The sequence below is a fragment of the Lipophrys pholis genome (assembly GCF_963383615.2).
Source record: "Lipophrys pholis genome assembly, chromosome: 20".
NCBI classification, from domain to species: Eukaryota; Metazoa; Chordata; class Actinopteri; order Blenniiformes; family Blenniidae; genus Lipophrys; species Lipophrys pholis.
In genome coordinates, this window is record NC_137648.1 from 5,537,344 (window position 1) to 5,551,548 (window position 14,205).

At 44.3% G+C, this 14,205-nt stretch overlaps 1 protein-coding gene across 4 annotated transcripts in view; it reads right to left on the reverse strand.

Moving 5' to 3' along the window:
* ncoa2 (nuclear receptor coactivator 2) overlaps positions 1 to 14,205 on the reverse strand; it is a 62,931-nt gene that overhangs the window by 11,946 nt on the left and 36,780 nt on the right. For all 4 annotated transcript variants that reach the window (XM_080489480.1, XM_080489478.1, XM_080489479.1 and 1 more), the window contains exons 7-11: positions 12,719 to 12,907; positions 9,332 to 9,433; positions 7,195 to 7,335; positions 6,821 to 6,968; positions 4,873 to 6,229 (exon numbers count right to left, since the gene is read on the reverse strand). In XM_080489480.1, the coding sequence (XP_080345606.1) occupies positions 4,873 to 6,229; positions 6,821 to 6,968; positions 7,195 to 7,335; positions 9,332 to 9,433; positions 12,719 to 12,907 (1,937 nt within the window). The remainder of the gene's footprint in view (positions 1 to 4,872; positions 6,230 to 6,820; positions 6,969 to 7,194; positions 7,336 to 9,331; positions 9,434 to 12,718; positions 12,908 to 14,205) is intronic.

Consider the following 14,205-nt stretch of genomic DNA (forward strand, 5'->3'; position numbering starts at 1 on the left):
TGCATTTCACCATTTCTCTTAAAAGTGGCTCGAAATGGGCTTTTTATACTTAATGTTGTCTTTGTATTATTAAGTACCACTGTCCTACAATAGGACACACATTATGTTTTGTTTAAAAAAGTCACTGCAAAATAAGTTGCAGTAGTTTTTTCGTACAGTTGAATATTTTCAAGCAGTTTTTTTCATCACTTAAGATCAAGCAGATGCACTAATTGAATAGGAAATACTAAAGCAAACGACAGAAATACTATGAAAATCTATCTTAGTACTTATTTTCTCCAGTTTACATTTGAAGAAAAAAAACCCCATAAATGTACAAGTTATTAAATATGATGACTCAGAGGTAATGGCTTGACAAGCAGCAATGGGGAATGCAAACAAACTCAAAGCTATAAACACAGACTCAAAACAAATGTGTATATAACTCTCAGGTAATGAGCGCCCTGGAATTTAATGGACTTCAGACTGAAAAATTAATTGTCGGCTGATGACGTGTCCCACATTTTAAGCACGTTCGATTGAGAACCGAGAGACATTAGCATGCTGAGCAACAGCAGGCCGACTGGGGTGATGAGGCCTTGCCAATGTGTATTCCTATAACATAACTTGCATCTATTTGCAATTCAACATAAACCCGTCACGTGTGTGTGAATAAGCAGGGTATGACGAATTTGCTGATTTTATCCATAAACGTGCCCCCATGTCCGAGTGGACTTTACGGAGAGAAGAGGGGTGCTTGTTGTGTCGTTCTGCCCCGGCTAATGTCATTTTGAAGGAAAGGGAAGTGAGAGCGGGGTGAGTGAAGCAGAAGTGTCACTGTCAAGGAAGAGAAAAGGGGAAAAGGCAGTTCACGTCAGCCTTTTGTCGGCAAAGAAAAATGAAAGGAATTCAACAGAACAACAACTCCACTCAGCACCTGGAAGGCCTGAACAGAAACCTTTACTTACGTTTACTTTAAAGATTAACTGCAATATTCGGATCAACCCAAACAAATCAAGTCAAACATTGGACTGTTCTAATTTTTAAGCAATATATTTATAAGCAATATACAGCTAATGTAAGCAAATGTAGCTAAAATACAAAGTACCATAGGTAAAAGTTTAATATTTTGTTATTTCTACATTTGTAACATGGAAACTAAAAAGTTTCAAGCATACTTTAAATTTTGATTAAAACAGAAAAGGAGATACTTTAGCTTACATACAAGTTTCACTGTTAGATTTCAACAGAAAAGTCAATGTCTCCATAATTTAATTCAAAGTTTTTGAGACCCGGCTGGTTTTTCCCCACTTTCTTTTTACAGACTGACCACAGTCAATAAAAACACAATAAATATGTAGCAACAATACTTTTGGCTATGAATAACGATTTCTTTCAGTTCTATCTGTAGGGGAGCAAACAAACGACAACACAAATATCTTTCGGCATGTAAAAGTGGACAGAGAGTAAAGATTTATTTTCTTCACCCACTCACTCATATCCACAATCACTGACCGTCCATGCTCATTGCGAGCTCCATCCATCACTTTTTTTCTTTAAAGAACTGACCTGAGCTGCAGTTTTCTATGAGACAAAGTGAAGAATAAATTTTGTTGCCATGGTGCACTTAGTCTTCTCAAAAACAATTAAAATTTTTCTCAGAGTCTCTTTCCTCTGTGATTAGTCATTTATATCATCGGTGAATCCGAGCCCACGTCGCAGCTGCTGTTGTTAACCTCTATTTTGATTCATTTTTGTCAGGTAATTAGTGGCCGTGAAATAAGTGTTTGAACAGCTTGGTCAGGACTGCTGCTGGAGAAACAAAGACGGAGAGCAGAGCGCTATATGCGCACAGTTTAAGTTATCAACATAAATCCGGCTGTGTGGAGGTATGAAAATAAATGTTGTGAAAGAAAACCGTTCCCGTCCTCCTGACTAAACACTTTGTCTTCAGGTGGGGATTTTAAAAGGGTGAGAGGACGAAGTCTCCACAGCCTGAACTGTCTTAGGCCCACAACAGAAAATTCTTCTTGAGTTTTGATGGCGGTCGGAGCCACTGAAAGTGCAAGTTTTTGAAAACGCGTGGGCTCTGTCTCTGTGAAGACGATGAAAACGCTGCTACTGCGCACCACGGGCCGTAGTAACTAGTTCTTCTACCCGTGCGGAAGTAGATGGACGGTGACAACGTTTCCTCCAGAGTGTCATGACTCTCAGTCCATGTTCTCCTGGGGCTTGGCAGTTTTATATTTGACAGTCACCGTATTAACAATCCGTTTATCTTGTCTTCTGTCAATACGAGTGTCTGTGTACTCGTTATTGTTATTGGTGTGTGGGGTCTCGTTACAGAAGTAAACAGCGGCAACTCGTCATGTCATGCAAACCACATTGGTTCCTGCCATTTCTGTGAAAAGGCGAAACTTTTCTGAAACGAAAAAGGAAAACCAATGTTTTCACCTGAAACATTGTGTAAACTCCCTTAAACTCTCTCTGATGATAGAAAAGTGAACACACCTTGTGCGAGTCGGATCCTTTTAATTGGGAGTATATGTTCTCATAGTTTGTAACTGTTGCAACTGACAATTTGTGAATCCAATAGGTCTCAATTACACTTGTAATTATGTTCTAATAGGAAAGTTTTGATTATATATTTAGTTATTTCTTTATATCAAACTTGATTCCAACAGAATAAAAGATTCGTCCTGCTTATGCTCCCCAGGGGTGAGGCCCCACCCCACACTCCGAAAACTGCGGCCTTCCTGACAAACTAAGTCTTTTAAATTTCCATTGCATTTGTTTCCATTCTAGCAGAGGTGAGCCGCTCCTATTCTAAGTAGCACCGATCAACCGCGTCGCCCTGTGTTAGTACTGGCCGGGAAAACAACAGGTGAACGTCTCGTCGGCCGGTCTGGCACAAACCCTGACGATCCCCACAGTCGACCCGTACCTACAGCCTCACGCGAGCCGTGCTCTGATTTCTCATTTAGCTTTGCAGCAGCCATCAATAATTCAGCCCTCAAACAATCATGAGGAGGAGCGAGGCGGAGGGAGGGAGAGTCGGCGAGGAAATAGTGGGTGAGGTTAGCGGAGAGGAGAATGAGTGGACTCTGTAACTAGTACACTCAGCTTTCACACATGGCCAAGCAGCGATTCACCAACAAGGAACAGAAACCCACTCGCACATATAATGGCTCTAATGAAGTCATGGCTTAGCGCATGGCTAATGTCCCTGTTCTAGTTAGTCAGATGTGTTCTGGAATCACCGTTTCAAGCGATGAGTGATTTAATAACCATCTAAATGTGAAACAACAATTGACCAATTTCCTTTGTGCTGCCAATGTAATTAATAAATAAATAAAAAAACAAACAAAACAAATCACTAAGTAGCTGCGTCCTGAAAATAAACCATCACCATTAACACGCGTATTAAATCTGCATTTCACTCAATTTCTATTGCATTTAAAAAAATTTTTTTGGTGTGTGTGTGTGCAATCTACAAACACACCACTCCCTCTCCCCTCTATCTCCATGGTAGCAGAGAGGACATGCAGGAGCATATGGCTCATCATTTTCACTCTGCCTGCCGAGGCTGGGCTCTCCTGGGGGTATCTACACCTCTCTCATCTCCCCTTCTTTGTTCAGTTCAACAACGGCTCTTATTATCCAACCAATCACCTTTTCCTCTTGCTTGTATGTACCCGCACAGCCGAGCACATACTGTACGTATACAGCTAACACACACAGCCAAGTGACATCCTGTGCCACTGCCCATCTGTCTGAATGGGAGGACAACAGCTTCTACTACAATATGCAGCAGAGTGAGAGAGCGAGAAGGAGGAAGGAAAAAAAAGCAGTTCTTCCAGACTGCCTTAAAGACTTTGGTGGAGGTTGCAAATCTAAACAGTTTTTGAGACCCGGGTGCAGTCTGGACAATGCATTGTTTTATTTATAACACAATGAACATGCATTCCCACGGGAAGTGGGACATTTAGACGACATGCATGTACCCTCGCCGATGTGACTGCTCCAAGATGACAAAAGTAAAGAGGAAAATAGAGCCAGCAGCAGAGAGTCGAAGGGCATGCTTGTAATTTTGAGTGATTCCATGTAATTCTGTGGTTTCGCTATGATCTCCGAGACAAAAAGACATTTGCGGATTTCTGTATTGAACGGGCATGTCGGGGCGTATCATACGCAAGTTTCCTGTATAAAAGCTCACGAGTCTCACGCCGACATTACTCGGCTGGTCGATCTAGAAATCCTACCCCGGCTGAAACGTCTGCTACAAAGAAACTCTCGACTTCGACCAGCTACACTTGCAGCTCAAATCTCTCCTGTATTTCAGCGCCAGACCTGACCTGAGCTCCAAGCCAAACCTGAGGGTTCTGGCCAAATGCAACCAGGATCAAATGACTGAGGAACCACAGGGGCGCTTTCCAAATGTCACAGTTGTTTGAAGCTGGCGGACAGATTCCCTCAGCTGGAGCTGCCAACGCATATGCAGTCCAGACCCAGATGTGACATATATAGTATTAAAACCCATGCACAATGAATTAAGTGTATATCATAGGACTATATATCTACATGCATACATACCATAGACACTTGTCTGTCCCCTATACTGCCTGACTATTTGGGCATTAGCTGTAACATCATCCATGGACATGAGACTCAGAGGAACCGACATCTGCTACTTAACCCAGATTAACACTAAAGCAAAGAGAGGAGGCAAGTGGAGCAACACACAGTGAAAACTTTTGGTTTTGCAAAGAGCTAAAGAGGTCATACAGTCAGTTTTGGGGCAGCTTGAGTTCTTTCCTCATTTAAAAGTTGGAAGAGATGCAGTAAGCAAGACATTTAGTAAACAGGAAGATCGCGTAACATGTACAAACTGACCTGCTCAGCCCGGTCGTATCCTGCATCTTGTTTCTCTGCCTTGACCTGCGGGTGTTTGCCTCCTTCCACCTTCACTTCCCCAGCCTCTAGTTTAGGGACCTTGTCTTTTAATACAGTGTCGTCCTTATCCAGTAGGTAGCGTAGCAGGGCATTGTCCTTCTTCTTGGGGCTCAATGGTTCCTGTTTAGGAGTAATTTCTGCCCCTGAAGCTGTACTACCAGTCCCCTGCGTTTGGTCTTGGCCCAGCTCTTTGCCTGTCGCCTCCGCAGTGAGTTTGGCAAGGTCCACAGGAGATGTACTGTTCTGAAGCAGTTGGTGGAGGATTTTGTGTTTTTCTTTGAGGGATGTGGCATGAGTGTTTCCTCCGGCGTGGCCAGCCCGGACCCCCGTCCCAGCCTGGTCCTTGCCCTCGCCCCCTGCACCAGGAGAAAGGGGGCTTTCCAGAGGTTCTGGCTTGGTGGTGAGCAGCTGCAATAACTTGGTGTGGCCCTTGTTGTCGTGCACCCCTTTGAGAGCATCATGGCCCTCGAGAGGACCGTCCCTCTCCTCCTTGGGCTCAGTGAGGTTGCTCTCAGTTTGGCCCTGTGTATGCCCCTGACTCACCTCTGAGTGCGGTCCAAATGAGTCCCCAGTGCCGCCGCTGGCAGTGCTGCCTCCACCAAGTTTTGACATCAGATGAGTATTTACCCCTGAACCTGGTGTGACCCCTACAGGAGACCCTATCTTACGGTCTGGAGACCCGAGTGTATGTGCATGAGGGGGCCCATGTCCATGTCCAACACCATGGCACTCACTGAGGGCCTGCAGAGCAGAGAGAGAACTGCTTGTGTAGCTGCTCGCGTGGGTACTAGCTGCACTACTACTTGCACCTCCCGGCCCACCACCACACATCCCCACTGGGGAGGGCGAGTGCAGGCCTCCTGCTACACGAGGGCTGCCCGCCCCCCCAGGACTACCTCGGTGCCTGGGTGACAGCATAGAGTTCTGTTGAGGTGGATGTGGCCCTCCAGCCGGGCTGGGGCTGGCACGGGAGGGGCTGTTCATTCTCCAGTTGGTGCCTTGCTGCGGTGGCTGCATGCCCCCCGTGTGGTTGTGTGGTGGTGGACAGCCGAAGCGGTAGCCCTGCATATGGCCCCCCATGGCCGCCGGTTCTCTTGGTCCAGCGGGGCCGGGAGGGGAGAAAGGCGTGCTGTTGCTGCTGATGGTAGTGTCTTGGCCCTGAGGCCCCGATCCCGGCAAAGAGCCCGGAGTTGGAGGAGTCATGGAGGGAGTGGAGGAGTTCATTGGTTTTGAAGCCATCCCTGTGGCCTGACCGCCAGGGCCCATGTCCTGGCCCATCCCACATACGGTCTGCTCCCTGCGCCATAGAAAACACACAGAAATAAAACAATTGGGGATTGAGCAATTTTCAATATGGATAATTCTTAATGATAGTCAGAAAATAGATTAGGTTAAAAACTACATCATGATAAAAACTCACTTTTCCTCAAAATTTTGTTTTGATCCAATGTCAAAAACCCTCGAGTCCTGAACCCAAATACTGTAACCACTATTGATTCTTTTTTATTGGTGTAAATCTAGTGTGCCACAATATAAGGAATACAAAACCATAAGAAAGCATAAAACAAATAAGATGTATATTGAACAAACACTTTATTCAACTGAACAACACTTACTATGATTTAAATTTCAGTAGGTACATTTAGTCAAAACTAGCAGCATTTTCCATGAAGAGGGATGCGTGTTTTGTTGTTTCACTTGTGTGTTTTGCTTCTGTCAATTACCCATCATATCCTATTTTAACATTGGTATGAATCCTGACACTTTCCTGTTCACTTAGAATAAACTGCAGCCATCAGGTTGGTGCTGAAGGGCGTCAACAGGTCAAAACACGTAGGAAAAAGGTTCACTGTACAGGTCTGACACTCGTGTAGATAGTGAGGCATACCTCTGCAGAATGTGCAGGGACATGTAGAGCTGAGGTTCGTTCGTGGCAGGTGAGCGCACCAGTTTGCTCTTCGTGTGCGCCGACACGATGGTCCCGTCTGAGAGGGAGAACCGGTAGATGGGGCTGAACGCCTGGCCGTGGCGGAGCACTGTGAGCAGAGAGGATTTCACATCAGTAGATGCTCAGAAAATTTGATTATCTCGCTGTAGTGAAATTGTGATTGGATGAGTGGCTGCACAAACAAAAGGCTGCAATCAGAACCATTAGCTTTGGTCTGGAGGAGCTCATGGTTTGACCCCTGTTCAAATGGCCGTGGCTGGCCATCATAAAAAGAAATCAAAAGGTCACGAGCCGTATAATAAGAAGGGTTATACCTTCCTGCTGGTGTCTCTTTGCGAAAGACATCTCCCCGTCGTTCTGTAGGTGGAACCGCTGGATGCAGCGCCTCACAAGATCTTCCCAGCCCGGCTTCATGGAGGCTCGTAGCAGACTGGTATCCAGAGACGTTATCTTACCTAAACACCAAAGGGAGGGAGGTCATGACACTACCCACACAACCAATTCAAACATAGCTGATAGGGATTTCATGTGGAAAGCTTGGTTAACAAGAAGGTACTCTCCATATTTCTTAATGCTTCTAGTTTGGTTAAGAAAGAGTGAAAGAGTTTTGATTAGTATTCAAATGCAAAAGTGTGAGAATTATTCTGCAATAGAAATGCACCGAAATATACTGAAAGCCTAGCTATGCAAGAGCAGACATGCAAACATAATTATAAGGACCGTCAGTACAAATTAAGTGAGACCACCACGGAGACACTGAATGGAGCAGGTAGAGCGACTCCTTTGAAAAGTCAGCAGGGCAACTCAGACTCCACCACCTTCAGAGCTCAACAAGTAGATCCATGTTATCTATGTGTACACACATGCATACTTAAAGTCAAAAGCTGTCCTTCACTGGCAGCGGTTCATTTAGGGGGCTGACAAACACAGTGCAGCGAGACTGACTGACTGACTAAAGACTCGTGAAATTATAAACATCCATATCGGGAGATATTCACAGCACAACACTGTGTCCAACAAGCTCTCGTAGGCAAGTAAAACAAAGATAATTCCAAATTAAAATAAGTGGTACTCCAAGAGCTGACTGTCAAAAATCATACTTGTCGACCTTGAATGGGACAAAACATTGTCATTATCCAGAGCAGCGCCGTCCTAACAGACATGAGAATGAGGAGGAATATACCTGCCCACCTACAGAAGTCTGGGTGGGAAACTACAGTAAATTACTGCACGTCAGGGACTAACTATGAGTGTGTGAGTGCACATCAAACACAAGGTGAAACAGACGACTGTCTGCACCTAGCGCCAGTGTTCAGACAGGTACTTTACCTCCCAGAGTGCAGACAGAAGCTAGTTCAGCTAACTTATTCAATCCTAAGGGCCTTCACCAAGGATGTAATAATCATTAAATACCAAATTGTAGTGTGAAGTGATTTATAGGCTGGCGACATTGCATAAAGGCAGTGCTGGGGCTGTGCTGCACTGGAGGTGCTACATTATCAGTGCAGGGCAAAGTTTAACTCAGACAGGGTAGAAAGAATGACATCCCCTCCAATCCGTTCAAGGATTTTTGGATAATTTCAGAATATCGGCTAAGTGACAGACAAAATAGCACACTGACGTGTTTTGTTTACGTTTCGTGACTTGTGATGTCTTAATGCAGTCGCCAGAGGTAAAAGGTGATGTTGAACCAGGGGTCTGCAACCCATAGCTTTCACATAGTTACAATTTTTTTTTATACATATCAAAACATGTTCTGTTCCATTGTATTTCTCTGTAGATTATTTTATTTAACACAAGCCCATGATGTCATTGTCACTGATGTGTCTTTGTGCTGACCTCTTCTATAGACTGACCTTAAACACACTAACAACTGACAAACCAACAAGTTGGTCTCTTGCCAATTATTCTAGCTTAAAATGTCCATAAGGGTGTAAAGGCAGATGATTCAGAGTGAAGTACGGGGACGCAACAACCCACAAAGCCTTCTGAGGTACATTTATCCAATTGTAAGCTGCCACCTTTTCTAAGTGATGTAAAAGCTTAAAAAAAATCATGCTTGGGGTATTTCATGACACTGTTTAAGTTGTAAAATCACACTTTAAAAACTAATGGGCCTGTGTTTACCACAGGCCTCATCCCAGACACTGAATCACACACCTATTTAAAAATAAAAGGGTACTGAAAGTGCACAAAAAAACCAAAACGAAAACCTTATTTCCAAGTTTAGGGACTCGATTGAGCAATTGTTTTTTTCCCTTTCTGTTGGATATTTTTAAGATACTAGTGTTTCCTGGTTCTATTAAGTCTTGATCCTGAGCGTAGGGGACTGGCGTTTAAATTCCAGAAGTACATTTGACAATGTTGTAATGACTTGACTTGTTGTGGCGAATCCTGTACAAATGAATAGATTCTTGAAGTAATCCCTGACTCTACAACTGGTTTAAGTACCTTGTAAGTCCTGCCGTGTAGTGAAGCTTTCATGAGTGGGAAGCATGGGTCTTTCCTTGGTGGGCACCCTGCGGGCCACACAGATCAGGCACGACTGGAAGTCTAAAAAAGAAAAAAAAGAACAGCGAAGAGACAGAAGATGTGGGGGGAAAGGAACGAGGTAGAGGATATAACAAAGGGGACCGGGCAGAGACGGGAGAGAGAAAGGGGGAGGGGAGAGGAGAAGATGGGGTGTAAATGATAGAGACAGAGGGAGGGAAAGAAAATGAAATGCATGTTATTCCCAGGCAGCATAATTAATACAGTTATTAATGAGCAGAGGGATCAGGGCTCCTCTGCTTTCATGAGCAGGAGCTGCTATCGCTGGCGAGGGAAATGATGAAGTGTGACCTTTGAAAGTGTGCGAACGCATGTGTGCGCGAGTGGCCGCGTGTGCACGACTCCGGCTGGTCTCACCCAGAGTGCCATCTCACACTGATGACACCTCCCCTGGCCCAACGCTAAAGATTGCCATCGCTCAATTTTGACAGTTGCCTCTAACACACGCAAAAATGACACCGCCAAGTCCAGGACTGGGGTGACCCCAAAAAGTCTGCCATCTAACTTTCCTGTGCCAGGAATACCCACAATTCCACACTTGTCTCTGGCAAAGAAATGCATGCTAATACACACACACACTGCATATTTTGACTTGTGAAAAGAGCCTCTTGGGTGGTCCGGTCCTTAAACCTGTGAATCTCTGTTAATTTTCCTGCTCTCCTGCAATCCCCCGTTTCCGTCTACGGCTGAACAAACTCTTGCAACTATTACCACTGATCGCGCACACACACGCACACGCACACGTACACACACGCACACGCACACGCACACATCTTTGGCTGAAGTCCTACTTACTTTACTTTATTTGCCAGAGTGTGGCTGGCAAGCAGCTGGTGTAATAAAGGCTGCCATCGAGGGGGAAACACAGGCAAAGACCAGACTCGGGGATATAACATTTGGATTCTAACTTATTGTTTTAATTTACTGCTCAGTCATACACTCATTGGCCACCTTATTAAGTACACATGTACTACAATTTAATCTGAGACAGTGAGTGTCTGCTATAGATTTTGCTGTACTGTGGTGTTTTAACTCGAGTTCATGCGTCTCTCTACAAAACTGAGCTTTGTGAAGGCTGAATTTATGGCAAAGCTCTTGCATTGGATCACAGCGAGTTGTGTAACCGTCCCAAATGAAGTGGTGTAGTTTGCAGTGTACTTTGGCCATGAGAAATCATGATTGCTCATCAAATCAACAGAGGAAAATTGACTTAGATGGCAAACATTGACAAGAATCCAACTGTTTTGAGAGTGTCACGTGTTGATGCTTTAACAAAGTCCTGAAAAATTTAAGAATAAAGGGTATTTGGAATGGAAACTTACACAAAGGTCGGTGGCTTATGTTGATGTTTAAAACCAGAAAAACCACTGAAGGAGCCAAGGGACCTCTCTGTGACTCAACACCAAAGGAGAGCAGAGACAACATACAATTTAAATCATTTCCTAGGACGCGACTGCAGATGTTTATACTCGAGGCAGACACAAATGCAGCTGCTATACGATATGCGGCGTGTTTACATTGTTGTCGACTTCAAAGCGAGAGCAAAGGTTATCAAAAGACCGCTTCGTGGTGGCGATGCACGATTAAAGCGCATCCTTCCCGTGCAGACTCGGGGCCCAGGTTTGAGAGGGATGTACATGAATTATAGATAAGCTTTAATGACAGCTGCCCTGCCTCCCCTCTCCCTTGTGTCACTTAACTTTTCATGGATGTAAGTGGAGTGGCACCAGCACTTCTCATCAGTCGCTTTATAAACTGAACACAATGCCAGTTATGACTCTAAATATTGTTTTGCGATTATGAATAAAGTGAGACCATTTTCACTGATCACGGTTTCTGAAGTCAAACATGAGCAATGCACTCGGTTCATAACAACTTTATAACAACTATTTATAAACTGTTTGGCAGGCGTCAGTCACGCTGATGTTACATGGAAGTAACGTCATGATTCTGAATTTGTTGCAACGCTCATCCAAGCGTTTCCCCTTGTTGCTAAATGCCTCTTTATTATGCACTCTTGTGTTCAAGGATAATTTTAGGCTAATTTGTCTTTAGAACAATCTTTCAATCCTCAGTCATAATAGTTTTCAGTAAACTGGCTTTTGCCTCCCACATCTTAAAATTCGTTCACCAGTGACTCATACTTTTGTTTTTCAGGACTTAGACATGTGAAAGATCTGTATTCAGACAGAAAGATGCAGGAATTCACCGTTAACTTTGATGAAATCCAAACATGATCTATGAGAGGGTTTTAAATCGTGACTTGCATTGTATAAAGGCACACGGTTCACAGAGTTTCAACACATTCATACGCTGATCTTTAACCACGGTTATATAGATGGATCTGGGGCTGTCACGATAACAGATTTTCACTTTTTAATTATTAGACAAAAATAGCCCAACAGAAACTTCAACAGAAAAGATACAAATTGCAGAACAGGTTGTATCAAAGCCATTGGCTTTGTGATATTTTGCTCAAGGTTGATGTCTTTTTGTCTCAGTGCACCTATTGGCTACTTATCCTCAGTTAGTATATTGCTAGCGTGGCATAACAAACGGACGTTTATGAGAAATGACAGCCTATGTTGATAAAAGTGCAATACTATGCAGCTATCCGAAACTTTCCTTTTTGTCTGAAATAAAGATTTTAAGGGGAGTTACAAGGTAGGAACTATGACAGCACCCGACTGCAGCTCCCACCACTTCACTGGACTCCGTCCAGCTGGCAGCCATTCAGCCACCAGTGGCTTTCTCCAGCTATCAAGAATCACCATCACAATGGGTTAAGTGGCTAACTGCAGATCACATGATCGGACCAGGGCATGAGTATTCCTTCAACTTTAAAGACAAAATTAAGACTTCACTTTGACCTTAGACGCTGACTTCCTCCGATGCTACTCACTCTCTGTGCTTTGGCAAAATCCTCAGATGTAGGTCACGGTGGGTGAACAAGTTCATGGGTTTCACTTCTTTAGAAATGCATCTGCTTGTCTTTTTCAACAAGCTGGCCTGTTGCCTACTTAAAACATCCAAAATCTCCCACACAGGGATACAGTTTCTCACACTGGATCATTTACATGATATCATCACAGATGATATTAATATTTCATTCTGCAGTGCATCTTCTATGTAAATGATCAGAATGACAATAAAGTAATCTAATTATCTATTAGATGCCATAGTTTTTGTCAGCACTGGTGTATTGCGACAGCCTGAGTAGGGTCACTACTTCAGTGTCCTTCAACTCTCTCTCTTTTCCCCACATGGTCGCCCTCTCTCCTTTCATACCGTCTCCTTCCTCCTTGATGGACTTGGGCTCCGAAACGGCAAAACACTGCATAGTCTCGTATTTCTGCTGCTGTGGCTCGTGCTCGTGCGTCTCATCCTGGCTCTCGCTGTGCGGATTGACCAGCATTCGACAGTTGAATGTGTGACTGTTCCTCCTCGGACCCTCGCTGGACCACGGGACACCATTCACTGTAGGGGGGGGGGGACAAAAAAAAAAAAAAGAGGGGGAGAGGAGATTTTCAGTGAGCCTTTCAGGGGAATCAGTTAGAGTTTTTTTTACTTCAGCCAAAACTGAACAACAGAACAGGGAGATGGGAGCTGTGAAGAAAGAGCCAAGAGAGGCTAACACAATGCAAGTGAAAGACATAATGAGAGCAAGACAAAGAGAATGAAGGCAGAAAAAGTGTAAAAAGAGAAGGAGCTGTTGCTGGGTAGAGATCACTCATAATGAGCAGTTGGAGCCCGGAGCCCTGTGCCATCTATCCACCGCCATGCATTACAGCCAGGCCTCCATATGCATGTCCTCTAAAACATCATTGCCAACCTTTCTTCTGCTCTCCAACACTTACACAGGCGCAAGCGAACACTCACACACGCGCACACACACAAGAGGCAAAAAAAAAAAAAAAAGAAGAGACATGTATAGTCACATGCACACAACTCATTCGACTCTTGCAAACTCCCATCACACTCCATCTGGTTTGTGATCTCATTCAGTGCATTGATAATCTCCCAGTATCTGGGACACAGCCCACTGATCGTTTCCAGGGTACTCTGCTCTGTGCTACTCTCCCACCCAGATGGCTGGGTTCTCAGACCTCAATCCCAAGCACCAGGAGAGAAGGAGTGAAGGACTTGGAGCTCCTGATGGGCTGCCGTGACACAGATCACAATCTTGAGCTCAAGATTTGTCGAGGAATGATGTGGACATGGGCATGAGAGGAGAGGGGGAAAAAGATGAGGAAAGGTGCAAAACGGAAAAGGTAAATTCTGTCTCCACTGAAATAAATGGCCTGTTTTCAGGGGATGAGTAATGCTAGGGAAAAGACAATGATTTTCATTGGAGAACTTGGTGAGGGTGTAGGGCAACGAGAGAGACAGAGAGAAATAACACACAAAAAATGAAGAGAAGGGGAATAAAGGACATGAAATGAGAGTATAGGAAAGGCTCAATGCCGCTGACAGGGGAGAGAAGCCGAAAAAGGAAGTTAATTAGCTGAAAATGGAGGGAGGGCGAAAAGAAGGGAGAGAGCAAATGTCTGGGCTGAGAATCAGCGGCAGAGAAAATGAAGAAGCCATAGGTTTTTTTTCAGCAGGATGCCAAAGCTTCGAATCAGGCAGCTTCTCCGCACACTCCCTGCTGCAGTTTACGCATAAACATTTCAGCATTTTAATTAACTTGACATCACTATCAAACAGAAAACAAGGGGAGGGGAGGTGAGTGTGACGAGAAGAGAGGAAGCACACCTTGTGAAATATTGCAACAT